Source organism: Patella vulgata, chromosome 5, assembly GCF_932274485.2.
Source record: "Patella vulgata chromosome 5, xgPatVulg1.2, whole genome shotgun sequence".
Lineage (NCBI taxonomy): Eukaryota > Metazoa > Mollusca > Gastropoda > Patellidae > Patella > Patella vulgata.
Window position 1 is genome coordinate 79,027,522 of NC_065883.2, and position 16,124 is coordinate 79,043,645.

Consider the following 16,124-nt stretch of genomic DNA (forward strand, 5'->3'; position numbering starts at 1 on the left):
TACTGTAATGTATGCCCTAAAACGCTTGAGCCATACTTCTATATTTTGTCCAGGGGCACCACTAAATTTTTCTGTGTAAGTTGGTTTACTCACCGACATATCGCTGGTTTCTACACTAAAATTATTTCCAGAGGTATTCGAGTTTCGGTATTTTCTCTAACACTGGATATTTCTATATTGTCTGCTTCTTTTGCTGTTTCTGTACCTGAAGTACTAGATTCGTTGTTTCTTTCTCCTCTCGTATTCCTAAGATCGTATGGAAATATACTTGGTACAGCTCCAGTACTTTTATCTTGTCGGTTGTTCATATCACACAGGATCTTCCGGACTCCACCACTTGCGAGCGTGCTTCTTTTGTGTTAGCTTGACGTATTTTAAGATTTCTTATGTTGGGGGGTGCGTAGCTCTAATACGTCGAAGCACACAGCGCTCTCACAATAATTGTTATTCAAGAAGCTTTAATCTATAAGAAACATAAGTACTAATTATTTGACGTCGATCTGGGTTTATTAACGAATGAACATAAATAACACAAATAAAGATATATGAAATCATAATTAAAACATCATTTACAAATTATCTAGTAATGAATAGTTGAATATATAAAGTAAGCATATATTATGTGATCAAGTGCAATTGTAAGCTATTTCACATTATCATATTATGCATAAAAGAAACATACATTTAATCAATAGCAAATATAAAGTATTATCATATTATGTGAATAAGTATAGTAAACTATTACACATTATAATATTAGGAATAACATAAACATATATACTAAATGAATTATTAGGCGACACAATTATAAACTAACTCACCTATAAGAAACATAAGTACTAATTATTTGACGTCGATCTGGGTTTATTAACGAATGAACATAATTGTTCGTATTTCGTCTCTTATATTTATACCCAGTCGCTATCGCCAACTTAATATCTTAATAATAATTACACTAGAATTATTTGAACATATACATGATAAGGGTTAACCATATAATACAAAATGTGATATAAATTAACATATTTACATTACTGAGACGTAACTCAAATATAGGTACATACTAAATCAATGACTAGGATGCATGTTAAGTAATATTAAATTATTTTAAGATTGTTGTGTAGAAAAGGTAAATAGATAAAACAGTGCGTCCAGATTAGAACGATCAGGGTTCGGAGTAAAGATTAACTTATCCACTTTAAAGCAATTAATCAATTAAGATAAGTAAATACATGTATATCAAAATATGTACTATAACAGTACCAAAACTATTATAAGCTTACCCTCTCCACTTTGAGGCCCCCGACTTCAGTCTGCCAAGCATATAACAGGAAAATCCGGCACTGGACATTATAATTATTCAACATATCTGAGCAGAGCTTATAATAATACATAAATATATAAATAAATAAGATACACAAATAATAAACAATTCGGTGCTAAAAGTTCCCTCGTAGCCTGTTTCATAATGTCAATCACAAAGAATAAAGCAATGAGAGAGAGAGAGAGAGAGAGAGAGAGAGAGAGAGAGGTAACGTCCACTCGACAGACACAAACTAGCCCATTTCGGGACCCTACATATTCAATTTTATTTGCAATTCTTTATATACTGTTACTTCCACATAGCTGTGTTTATATTTAGAACAGTGAGTTTATAGCCACAGTGGTGAGTTACGTGATATATAACACACTGTTCATTAATTATTAAGTAACACTATAGGCCTAGACGTGTATAGTCATACGCTTCAATAAGTTTAATAGGATTATTTTTAGTTTATCCCTCACTGATTTCTTTGTGATTTGGTTTAAAAATACAGGGCGTATGGATATGCAACTGGTTATTCCAAATTTAAAGCACCAGTGTCAAAATAAAAGTAATACTTTGAGCAATCATTAAGAACTTTTATTTTTAAAATTCTGAAACAATATTATTCGAAAGGGTCTGTTCATTCAAACTTAATTTATGGACAATATAGCAATAATGAGTCATTATAATATTTATTACAAGCTTTTAATTCGGATGACTTAATGACATTAAAATAGTGGGGGTTTTTTGTTTTGGGACTTTTGGGGGGGGGGGGGGGGCGCGGTCTGGTTTGGTGTGACGTTAAATTATATTTTTAAAAGTGGAAGTAAGTCTAGGTTATCAAGCCCGACAGCCTTTTATAATACAAACCGTTAAATATACATATTTAATTTTTAAAATTCTAACAGTTTGGTTTAAGGTGTCGGCATGTTTGTCGAGCTACTCTGTGCGTAATGAGTCATTATAATTAGGCTATCAAGCCCGACAGCCTTTTATAATACAAACCGTTAAATATATATATTTAATTTTAAAAATTCTAACAGTTTGGTCGAGCTACTCTGTACGTATGTCGTTTTGTTTTTTAATTTTAATACCACTTTTAATCCAAACAATTTCATTTATTTAACGCACATTAGAGAATATTCTGTCAGAATAGTAGTTTCGTTAGAGTATTTTGTTTATATCGACTAATAAAAAGGGAATTGAAACGATTAAACATACATTATGCAAGCACAAAATCTGCTTATTGCAGGTCTTTCTTCAGGTCTGAAATGTTATCTAAACTATTAATTAAACATTAATCAGCTTATCCAGATCATAATCAACACTCGATGTCATCGCTAGCCTGCGAAATGTACTAGATTAGGATCCGATTTGTTGCTCAACATTCATTCATGATTAAATCATGAAATGGATAATCGAGACTATATTTTTTTATCGTGCCGACTTTATTAATGATGATCGAGGCTAGGTCGAAACTTAAGTCGCTAAATTCTCGGTTCAGAATGGATCAATTTGACTGAAACTTTCAGCAAATGGCCTTTACATTATCTAGTTTTTAACTTTTATAGTGAGAAGTGTCAGCTCTTTATCTAATCTCCCATAAATTATTTTCAAGAAAATGAATGTATTGTATTCAAATAATGTACTTAATTATGTAATAATAACATTGTTTTCTTTTTGAAATATGTAAATGATCTGGATTGTTGTGTCTTAAAGTAAAATGATCCAAACCTATTCCATTCATTTATTTTCATAGTGAGGTTCAATTTGTTTGCATTTATTTGGTTTTTCTATCGGAAAAACTTTGAAATAACACATAATGTTAATCTTGGCCTCGATGTTCGTGGATAGACACGAATTGTTCTTTAGTTCACTGGCGTTCAATGACAAAATCGATGACGTCATGAAATCAATAGAAAATAATGAAAACTTTAGATGGTCAAAACTCTCATTTTGATATATCGATAACTAATTTTAGACGAATATCCTCTTTGATAAAACTTGTGTATTGTATGAAAGTCTGTATCTCCCTTTTAGTTTGGAATATTGTGTCTTAAAAATACCAACAATAGTAATATCATTATGTTTACATGTGACGTGCGCGCAGCACCAACACAAACTTCTCAGCCCAGAGTCATATTCAGATCTTTCGTTGCAATCTGTTTCACAGAGAATTACGAAAGTCTTGTAATATCTCTGTAAAAGATGACTGTCTTCAACACGTGCAATCACATCACGCAGCGACAATCATTGGCTCAACGCACGTGCATTATTTAAATAAGACGTAACTGGTTGGGGCAGAATGGTGCCTTTTACTCATTTTAATACCCATTTACACTAAATAGGAAATATATTTTACCTACAAATACTTCAAACGTCTTTATTCATTTTTCTAATACATAAAAAAAAAAAATGTTTTAGAATTTAATTTGTCGGAGGAAAAAAGTTAATATTGGGGACTCATTAAGTCGCATCGATGTCATCCTTATCAGTGACTGTAGAGGCCTAGCGAAACTTCACTTCTGATCAGTGTGCTTTCGTTGCCGTAAGCACTGACAAGATTATTAAATTGTCCCTATAAATAATTCAAAATTAAAACGGTACTGTACAGTTTTATCGTTCGTATGAAGCAAAACTTAAATGTATACCGGAATTAAAATAACCTTGACCTAGATTTTCTGATTGGAAAGTTCTGCAGATTAAAATATAAGATTTGTTTAGCAATGTGGGGTCTTTGTGTCTAGTTCACCTGAACTCAATAAAGCTGGCACAGGAAAAAACTGGACAATCTATCTACCCAGCTCTGTGGGGATCAAACATAGATCCACAAGAGAGAAAAAGAAATACTGGTTTAATTCCTACTTGTCTTCATCAATGGGTTAGAAATGAAATTAAATGGGTTTTAAGGTCCTACTGTTCTGCTCCGACTAGGCTAATGAAGACTAGGTCAATCAAGATGGTCATGCACCATACAGTGTGCTATGAGGAAAAATTTTCCTGGACAGTGTCACTATGGTCTACACTTATATTGAATTACAACTGCCAAGGGATCTTTTACATGCACACCAATGTGTATGTGGGACCTGTGTTTGTCCCATCTGAACGACTAGACAGGAGGAAATCAGGACGGCAAATCCCAATGAACTTTCTCAGGCAATTCCGATGGCCCAACCCGCAACCTCCAGACTAACGGGCTGTATTCTTACTCACTTAGCCACCGTGGCTCCCCCATCAATGCGTTACTAAATGAAGATGAGCATATGGCACATTCAGTGTACTAGGCAGAAATTTGACCAGACAGCTGCACCTACTCTTCGTCAAATTCTGTCAGGAGCACACTGGTGGACCTTGTTTTTGTCCTTATCCTAACTAGGAACACTTTTACCTTCCCCTAACCCTTGCCTCATTCTGCACCAATGACATGAGGAAACCACTGAAAACAGGACTTCCTGGTTGTTAAGCCAGCGGCGTACTCACTGAACCCCTGTGATTCTTAGAAAGTGGGTCATTTCGGGACTAAGAAAAGTTTAATCTTGAAGTTAGGTAACCAACCCACTATTTGACTTGCACAAGCGTGGGCTTGAAACCACAACTTGAATCAATGACAGATCTAATGATCTAAACATAGACAAGTTAGTCCTTCAGAGATAAAAATAATTCTTTAATTGTAAATTATCTACTAAACACAAGATACAGCTAAGAATGTTTCATCTTTTTAATTTTCATCTTTGATTTTGTGTGTGATATAAATATGTTTGACATATATGTACAATGATTTTATAAAACAGTAATTATTATATATAATATACAATTAAAATATAAATAATATTTTGTAAATAATACATTAATAAAATATATGTAGATAACACGGCAGTGTCGTGGATGGAATATGTAATCAAATAATTAACTGTATGCCAATAATAACACATCTATCAACTGTTTTTCTAAATCTTTTTTTATACGCCCACATGGAAATCTGGTCGTATATTGCCGCCCCCCCCCCCGTCCGTCCGTCGGTCCGTCGTCCACAATTTCTTGTGAACGATCTAGAGGCTAAAGTGAATATCCGATTGACTTTAAATATATACACAGTGTTTAAGGTCATGAGACGAAGAACCCTATTGATTTTCAGCGATATTCGATAATAACTACCAGAGTTATGGCCCTTGATCACTTTGAAATATCTTGTGGACAAAGGCCATGAGACAAAGAATCGATAATTACTTAATGAGCTATTATTCGTAATAAGATTTTCATGTGTTGTAAACGTTCTCCTTACTGATAAAAGAAAAAATATGTGACAACCCTTGTTGACTGCCCGGACGACTTAGCTGTTGTGGGCGTATGTTTCGTCGGCTGGCAATCTATCTTCTCTGTTAAGAACATACACAGTTGTTCTTATCTATGTGTATTATCTTTAATTAATTCTGTTATACGAGTCTTCTTCTCACTAACGATTAGCTGAAAATACAAAACAACTGACTATAAAATAGATTCAATTACATTATGTTAAAAACATATGTTACAAGATATTTATGCAAGTAACCTAGCTCTGAGCATGGTTGCTAAGCAACCTGTAATATGAGTACATGCCCATAAACAGAGAGAGAGAGAGAAATGGGGTATAACGTTCACTCAACACAAACAAGGTCCTTTCGGGAATATCGCCTGGTTCAATTTTATTTCAATAATTCGCTTGGCGCGTAGGTGTGTTTAGCAGCAGGAGCTAGGAAACCGGAGGACCCAGAGAAAACCCACGTAAAACCGGGGAATCGAAACCACACCAGTTGAATCTATGACAGACCTTATGATACAGTTTGCACATGTTAACCATTCGGCCATCCCCCCTCCCCCCTCCCCCCTCTTTATAAACAGATTACCAAGTAGTGGCTGGCGGTTTTCAACAATGGACTTACTTAATTTGATGGATGGAGGGTGGGGGATGTGTGTGTATTATTTTAATTTATTCAAAACACTTACAGATAATTCATTGACTTCCTCCGAACATTGGATTTCTGCCACTCGTAATTTTTTCCTTCATTTCTTCGATACCACGATTAACAACAACAGTTTCAAGTTTTTCTAAATCAACAATACAACCAAACTTCGCTATCATCATTTCATTCATTTCACTAATTTTCTTCTCAATTTCTTTTCTGTATATTTTCAACTGGGAATGCGTCCTTTGTGCTTCTCTGTAAAATAATTTAATAAAACCAATTCAAAATAAATGAAAGAGAGACTCATGAATTTCTGTTGCTTAGAGATGTCCTTAATCCCTGTTAAGGGGAAATAATTATGCCCGAAAACTTGAGGAATTAACCCTGAACTGAGCACTGTGACAGACTTAAAGGTAAGCAAAAGTCTACATAATGACTGCCTAGCCATTGTGACATCTGTTGACAATAGTCACCACTAAATGGATATTCCTTAATTTGTGATCTTTTAGTAGAGCACAGGAATTCTACAATGGTATAAACTAATTTCTTCTCGCAATATCATTGGGTATGTGGAACCACAGCGGCTAAGTGGGTAAGAAGCTGACTCACTAGCCTGGAGGTCGGGTGTTCGATCCCTGCATTGACCGAGAAATTTCATTGGGATTTCCCGGCGTGGTTTTCCCTTGTCAGTGTGTACACAGGTTCTCGGTTTTTTGTTTCATCCAAATAACTAGACTGTCAAGGGGAGACAACACCGGAACAGAGAGAGAGAGAGAGAGAGAGAGAGAGAGATGGATTTAACGTTCACTCAACACAAACTAGGTTATTTCGGGACTAACACATGGTTCAATTTTAGTTCAATTATTCGTTTGCGCGTAGGGGACTTTAGCAGAGGGAGGACCGGAGAAAACCCACGAGGTTTGACAGGCGACCCTACTCCTTGTCACGTACAACCGGGGATTCCAAATCACGGCAGTTGACTCAATGACAGACCTTGTGCTTCACACAATAAACCAAGGAATACTGGTAACTATCTTTAATGATTTAGTTTTTCCAACTCCATTCAGACTAAAATAAATTTCAATTAATTTACCTGGAAAGCTTCAAGATCACCATGTGCATAGGTTAATGAAGAATCAAAAACTTTCGCTTTCTTCTGTAAACCTTCTAATTCTTTCTTCATGGCTTCACTGTTTTTCGTTTCTTCTGTTAATTCATCTGCAAGTCGTTTTCAAGGATTTGACATGTTTCGTCATATATTGCCTGAACAAGAAATAAAATTTAAAATTGTGAAGTCAAAGTGCAAGTAAAGCGTCATCCACAAATTTGTAAGATTCATCAAGTAATAAAATAAACATATTTAGGTGTGTACTATTTCAAGATCCAATTTAGTAAAGATATGATTTTCTTCAATTGGATCTTAGATTTTAATATTTGATTTGTGTGGGGTGTGACTATTTTTCAAGGTAGCTTCATTTCATTCTTTCAGACAATTAGAATATAGAGAGCAAGACACATGATTCTTACCAGGACATTTTGGCACTGTTGTCTGAAGAAAAGTTTGCCGTAAACACAAGATTATGTATTTGTCCTTAGAGAGGAAGAAATGGGGTATAATGTCCACTCAACACAAACTAGGTCATTTCGGGACTAACATATGGTTCTATTTTATTTCAATAATTCTCTTGCGAGTAGGGGTCTTTAGCAGTGGGAGGAAACAGGAGGACCCCGAGAAAAATCACAAAGTTGGACAGGCGACCCCTACTCTTTGTCACACATAAAACCACGTCAGTTGACTCAATGACAAATCTTATGATGCAACGCACACGCTAAGCATTCGGCCACCCAACCACCCCATTTGACTTTAGAACAACCCCAATATGCATCTTTGATCCTTTACAACAGAAAATATGGGAATCTAAAATTATATGACATAACCACAATACCACCAAGTTATTTGTTTGTCAAAATAACATAAAAGCACATTTAGTTTTGCTATGTGAACTCCTGAGATGAGAAATGGTATCAGGCATTCTAGAAAGAGTTATTCATACTATGCCTTAGTCCTGACACAGGACACGTCTTATGACTAACTATAGTAATCATGTTTTGAATTTCAAACATTGCTTTGAAACTTCTATTTTGAGACGCAGGTTCACAGTAAAAATAATAATGAGCATTCCACGTAAAGATACATTAATTAAGAGTTTAATAAAGAGTTGGTCATTCTTGCTATAATAGTTAAAGATAAATGATAAAAAAAAGAGAATATTGAAAATTTCATTCAAATTACTTCATTCTATGCCAAATTATCAATGTTGGTCAGTTTTGACAAGATTTGTGCATAGTGGTAACCAGAGCACTGGCATATTAGCGGCTTAGACTCGCTTTCCCATTTTTAAATTAAATCTTTAAATGGCGAACCGTTTTAATCTAGCTAAAATCTCGAGTATCCGATGCCATCGAGATTTGATAATGGTCTTGTGGTTTTGTTAATAAATGTCTAATTAATAGTTTATATAACATTTCTTGATTTTCTTTTTGAACACTTTGGTCAGATAATCCACAAATTTATTGCTTTCACCAAGAGAGTTGAGGAAATCGGCATGAATTTTGTTTTCTTTATCAACTAATTTCTCTATATCTGTTTTCTTATTTTCTAATTTAGCTTGTACTTCCATTATCTACAAATCATAAACATTGATAACAAGGGTTGCTATGTCAACAATCAATTTAAAATTTCATTATTAGTAGATTCCCGTTTTAAATCATTCATTTAATCTTCGTAAATACTAACTACGGCTTTATGAATTCTTTGTGAGGGATAATTTTGAAGGTTTATTAAGGTTTAATGTCATATGTACTTTTAATACTAATGTATAAAGGTAATCAGTACCCTTTCTCTATTGTAAATTGTATGCTTAGGGGTGAGTTTTGCCCAAACTACAAAGTTTCTGACTACTTTTCATTCATGCTCTAAACTACCAAGGGATATATTACTGGCACTATCCACTAATTCATCATAAATATTGGATCCAAGAAAAATACAATTTGATATTATCACTCGACTGATGTGAAAATAAAACCAGATTTGTTTTATAAAAAGAAATCTACCTTTGTCTGCATGTCTAATTTTTCTTGTTGTTTATTGGATACTTTGTCAGCTAAAATTTATTCTCGTTTCTCATATTCTTTCTGAAAATAGATAGAATAATAATCAAATAAAATGGGGTTCAACGTCCTACTGTTCTGCTCCGAGAAGACGGGCATAGGGCATACAGTGGGCTGCGAGGGAAATTTTGCCTAGGCAGCGGCACTATGACCTACCCATATATCGAATTCTACCTGCCAAGGGATCTTTTACGTGCACGCCAATGTGTACAAAGGACTTCGTTTTTTCGTCCCATCTAAATGACAACACAGATGTCCTTGTCAGGTCCTCCGTCCTGCACCACTGACAAGGGGAAACCACGAAAAATCCTGATGAACTTTCTCGGCCAATGCATGGATCGAACACGCGACCTCCGAGCTAGCGGGCCAGTGTCTTACACACTTAGCCACCTTGGTTCCTGCATAATAAACAAACTGGTATCATAAGACTAAGAATACATGATAGATATTCATATTAAGCATTCTATTATTAAACATTGTATTATATTCAGTTATGTATATTTTGTATTGGGTAAGTTTTATATATTTAATAAATCATTTTTATAGTTGGTACAATGTTTATAGATAAAATGTTGACATCAAATATCTAACAATATAGAAGCTTATTGTTAAACAAAAATACAAAATTTATCAGTTATTTGCATCTATAAATTACAAATAACTCTTGAAGGATTACTGAAACATGAAAATTTTATTTCTGGGTGAGATGTGTCAACTAGTTTAGTTATCAATATGTGTGTGATTACTAACCCAGGAACCACTTCAGTGAGATACAGCAGAGATCAATTATTGGAGTTCAGAGACCAAAACACTTTGGATTCAAATTAACAGTTTTTAGAATCAATCCCAAAAACTGTTGTGAGTCACAAACCATTAAGAAGGAAATCTGATCAATAATAATAGTACGAGAGAGAGAGAGAGAGGGAGGGGTTTAACATCCACTCAACACAAACTAGGTCATTTCGGGACTAACATGATTCAACTTTATTTCAATAATTCGCTTGCGCGCAGGGATCTTTACCAGTGGAGAAAACCCACGATGTTGTACAGGCGACCAAACTCCTTGTCACGTAAAACCGGAGAATCGAAACCACGCCAGTTGACTCAATGACAGACCTTATGATACAGCGCGCACACGTTAACCTCCCAATAATATATGGAATGCTCGGTCGATGAACGGAAAGATAGGAGCACTAACGGCCTCCATGATAACGAACTGAGAAGAACGAAACCCTTGTTTATGCGGACTTATCTTCCTCGATCTGGGTACACCGCCCTACATGTTCCGCGCTATAAGCAGATAGGTGGCGGCATTGTCATCCTGGTCAGAACTAATCTGAAGTTTAAAAGGAATACTGGAATTCAAATCGTTTGACATAATGGATGTAAATATTTACGTTGATAGCACCATGATACACGCTGTAACTATTTATATACCCCCATACTCTAAACAACATAAAGTGAAAGTACAAATTTCTTATTGGAATTTGGTACACTATTAGAAAGTATCATTCTTTCTCCTGGTTATCTAATGATCGTTGGTGATTTCAATATACACGTGGATCACCCATCTACGGTGGCTGATTTGGGACAAAAATATAATAATAGCTCGAAATACGATCGCGCCACTTGCGCCAGGGTAAATTAGGCAGTGATCAGTTCCTACATATGAAATAAATAAACTTGAATCAGACCTGGGCTTCTAGATACCAGGAATGTCAGTCTCTCCTAGCAAAAGTCTGTAACCTCGATATATACAATTATTGATTCGTATAATAACATGCGATATACTCCCCACTTGGAAGGGGGTAAATATTAACGGGAAATATTTTTTTGCATGTCCCAAAGGTCACATCTATTGTACGAAAAATGCCGTCGAAATCATGTGAATTAGATCCTAAGCCTATTGAATTGGTAAAGAACTGTATTGATGAATTGGCACCTGAATTATTACGAATATTTAATACATCGTTTGAATCTGGGATTTTCTCCGCCAACGGTAAAGCTGCCGTTGTCCGCCTCCCTCATTAAAAAAACTTGGACTAGATCCTAACACGCTGTACAATTATCGACCAGTTTCCAATTGCTGTTTCCTAGACAAGTTCCGCGAAAAGTGTTTTTTTTTAGCAAGGATTGGGCAACAGCCATGACCTATATTAAACTCCTCTCCCTGTCAGATATAGATACATGTATTTACATTGGAGAAATAAATAATCAATGATTACGGTGAGTGTGTTATTGTTGTCTCTGGCATGGATCTACATTTGAGAAATACACAAACAATGTACAAGGTGTTCGCATATTGCGTCAAACTTGTCAACAGTTTTTATAAATAATTTGTACATTTATACATAGCTATAGAAATGGAATGAAATGAGGTTTAACGTCCTAGCGTGTCCACAACCTTGGTGTTACATACTTTTACTTGTAGCGATGATATATTTAAACGATTTTTATAATCCGATAAAAAGTGTGACCTCTAGAGGACAACAAGCTAAAATCGCGATTTTGTCGTACAATCAGGGGCCATAATTCAGGAATTCTGAATATGTACAGAATATACAACTGGTGGTGGTTTTTTCTTTGATGTGTTATATCATATATCAACCTGTTATGACGTCATCATAGGTCGATACACTCGGTTCATATCATTAACCGCTGATGACGTTGATGATAGAAATAGTACAAAGATCAGAGAAATATTTTTTTTATTCTTAATTTGATGGTACAGTTTGTAGCATTCTGCACCGGAATAGACGGCGTAGTTATCGGCATATTTAGATGGGTTATTCATGTCTAAGTTATCTTTCAGAAGGTTCTTTTCGTCCACATTTCTATTATTTCTCCGCATACTCCAAGACTTGAAAGTATTTATAGCCCACGAGTTCCTTTGTAAATTTTGAGTACAGTCCACTTTTCGTAGACCGTGAAATCCTTCTCTGAACAAAACTTTCACTGTTCACTGTCAGAATTATCGGAAAAGATTGTCTTTTGATCCAAATTTTTGTCCAGCCTTTGACAAGCAACTAGTAGATCCTCGTCGTAATTTACATTCACATATATTCCACCGTCGAGATGTTGGCTAAAAAGAATTGATTTTTCGTCTAATAACGCATTACTATCCATTGTGATTTTGCCTTCAATTCAATTAAACCTAATGGCGACAGTATAAACAATGCATTAACGTGATAAGTTCGATAATTAAGTTATTTGGTGGAAACTATCGAGCAATTATCCAGATGTGACGTCATCCTTTGATGTTGGCGTACCATTATTTCCAATAATACACGGGCAACTTCCCAATCGTACATTATCTATACTAGATGAAATATTAGACTCGCTTGACGTATCTCATTGAAAAGCACGTGCGGGACAATGTGTGTATTTTAAGTTGTTTTATGGTCTCGAGCTAAAGACATTGCGTAATATATTACCATTAAACTATACATACAAAAGATATTATTATTATTATTTTTCTGAACACGAACCACTACCTTCTCTCGGAAGGAACAGTACTACCATCTCCATATTTCAGTACGTGATCCTAGTTATTTCACATCTCTACATATGGTGGGTATTGTACACCACGCGGAATACTTACATTTTAAAAACTATACCCCTACATTTTAAGGTGATCGGATATAGGGTCAAACTTGTCAACAATTTTTATTAAACATGCATTATGCAAGAGTCTGTTCTTAGGCCTGAAATATGGACCGGATCATAGAAATTAAACAAGGTTTACTTAAGTGTTGTGAACGTACAGTTATGGAGGCTGATACCGTCCGAAACATTTGTATTGCGAGCGCTTCGGGTAATACGTCAGAAAAACTGATAACGATTTACCACGATTTAGACAAAAATTATGAATGGGATCATGATGTAGAAATTAAACAAGGTTTAGCCAAGTGTTTTGAACGTACAGTTATGGAGGCTGCTATCCGTCTGTTACAATTGGAGAGCGTGCGTCACAAAAACTGATAAACATTTACAAACTATTTAGGGGGTTGCCACCTAATCGAATCAACATCGGACAAGGGGTGGATGATGAGTTGATAAACATGCCTACACAATCCTAATTAAGTGCCTTGCAAATTCCTGATAGGGTGACTACTTTATACACCCAAACTACCATGAATGTCTTCAATATAATTTCAGGTTTAGGTTCCTTTAATGTGGCACTTAATAAACCAACATGGCAAAGTTCAACATATAGAAGTGGCGTTTCATCTAGAGTTGTAGATGGTAATACTTATCAGTGGTGGTCTGGTGGAAGTTGTACGTCCACTAATAACAAGAAAGCAAGAGAATGGTTGTGTGTTGATCTAAAACAGAGTTTTGATATCAGTAGTATGAAGATATTTAACAGAATAGATGGGGGTACGTAAGATTATAACTAAATGGGACTGCCACATTCAATAGAGCATAGTAACGACTTCTCAGTTTACCTTTTGAAACTTAATGCCTGAAAGCAGAATGATATCTGATGATTAAATATTAGAACAATAGTTTACAATATATCCAGTTCAATCAACACAATTTTTACTTTGTTGTTTTTAGATGTGGAAATAGATGTAACTGATTGATTAAAAAACAAAGCATTTGTTTCATAAAACATGATATTAAGTTTGTTAAGTTATTGCTCCTGCAATGACGGTCCTTTGTAAGTGTTGTAAGATCCATAGTCTTAAATTCCCACCCAATTTATTGGTTAAAATATGCCGAATAAGATTTGTGGATGTTTCAATTACTTTAAAAGTGTTGATATTATTATTAATAGAGTGGGTTAAACAAATAGTAAATGTGGCAAGGATATAATTTCTGATTATTTTCAGCATTATCACATTATTATTACATACATTTCATATTGTTTTTAAATTGTTGTTAAATGTGATACAAGCCCCACTGAGTGAGTTACATACAATTCATATTGTTTCCAGGTACTAACAACATCAAAGGATTTGAAGTTAGATTGAGTTCAACTGGTAACTGTGATGAAGGAGGTTTTATTTCAGCTACAGCATGTTATAAAGATCATACATCAACAGGACAATCTATTTATACCATAGACAGATGTAATCAACCATCTGTACCATCATTATCGGCTAGATTTGTTTTTGTTTCAATAAAACGTCAATATTTATACATATGTGAACTACAAATATTCACAGGTAAGTATATTACTGATTCAACAGTTTGCCAGTTTTGGAATAGGATAAGATAAGCAACAATTAGCAATCTTATTTCCGAGTAAGGGAATCTACTATATAGACACAACGGCACGGAAGTATTAGATATTCTACAAAACGTATTAGCCCTGGCTTTACCAAATAAATGAGAACTTATATTCTAGAAAAGGTAGGCAGCATTCGTCGCGTCACCATTTGATCAAAATTAGGAGCCATGAATATGACAAATAGTAGATGATTAATATTTGGAGGATTAAAACGCTCTGAGGTGATGGGTTTCGCAGGAAGGTTCGTAGCAACAACAGGTCTAAACAGCATAAAGCCCCATCAAACTGTTTCGATTTTTGTGTCCGAATAACACCGATTACACATACAAAATCAGACTTATTGGCTTTACGACATTTTGTATACACAATTTTCAAAAGCCTTCCTCGTCGACTTCTCCTGTGACAATACAAGACTACATTACGCCTGTGGGAACAACTAATTACGACTGTTCAAGCTGAATTCCACGAGCAAAAACCTAGCATAACGTAATGACGTCATATCATAGCAGTCGTGCTCACAAATACCTAGAACCAAAGCCGTATGTATGTAAATAATGTTGCGACAACTGTGAAGCCAGAAATTTCCTATGACGTCATGAAAATATGACGTCAGGTGTACAAAGACGCCATCTTGGGTCCCAAGTATTTGTACCTACTCACTATCTATTTTATGGTCTAGCATACTGTTGTGTCGAAGATGGCTGCCCCATACATTTTTTAAACGAAGAGTATAGCTGAACAAACTATTATTATTATTATGCAACAAAAAAGCGAACATGATTGTTATAATATAGTCTAATTCATAAGAAAATGAAATGAAAGATACACCAGATAAAAGCGCTATTAAATATCTTTAACTTGCATACGCTTTTAAAAATCAGATTTTTTGTCCAGACGGGTAAAGTGAACAATGAAATTTAAATAGTAATTTGGGAGATAAAACCTTTTTGCCTTCTAGACTTCAGAGACTAGAAAGAAATTTAGTTTAACGTCCACTCGACACAAACTAGGTAATTTCGGGACTAACATGGTTCAGTTTTATTTCAATAATTCACTTGATTGATGAGAGGAAACTGGGGGGCTCGGAGAAAACCCACGAGGTTGGACAGGCGACCCTACTCCTTGTCTCGTACAAGCGGGGAATCGAAACCGCGCCACCTGACTCCATGACATGTCATAGGTCTAATAAACGTATTAATGGCCGGTAATTTAAATTGTAGGCCCTGTTTTTTTTAGTAGTAGTTGCGCTTCGATGTAAACCAAATTATTCCTTGCATTCTTTATCGCATGCTATCTAGTATTTTCGTAATTTTAGAATTACATGTAGATGTGATTTTTAAAGGATTAAATTTTAAATAGTAAGCTTTACTGTCTGTAGTTGCACATGTTCTTTTAACATTCTATAGTTTTTGTAAAAACAAATAAAATCTACAAACACAATAATAGGCCTTCAGTCTACCGAATAAAA

The 16,124-nt window shown here is 35.0% G+C and overlaps 1 protein-coding gene across 5 annotated transcripts in view; it reads left to right on the top strand.

Annotated features, from left to right (window-relative positions):
* Window positions 1-16,124, top strand: part of LOC130012931 (uncharacterized) — a 99,665-nt gene that overhangs the window by 53,816 nt on the left and 29,725 nt on the right. For 3 of the 5 annotated variants that reach the window (XM_056101108.1, XM_056101111.1, XM_056101110.1), the window contains exons 2-3: window positions 13,579-13,800; window positions 14,361-14,591. The exons of 1 other annotated variant lie outside the window; for it this stretch is intronic. In XM_056101108.1, the coding sequence (XP_055957083.1) occupies window positions 13,579-13,800; window positions 14,361-14,591 (453 nt within the window). Of the gene's footprint in view, window positions 1-9,843; window positions 9,932-13,578; window positions 13,801-14,360; window positions 14,592-16,124 lie in introns of those variants that run through there. One more of the 5 variants, XM_056101109.1, reaches the window with a different exon arrangement.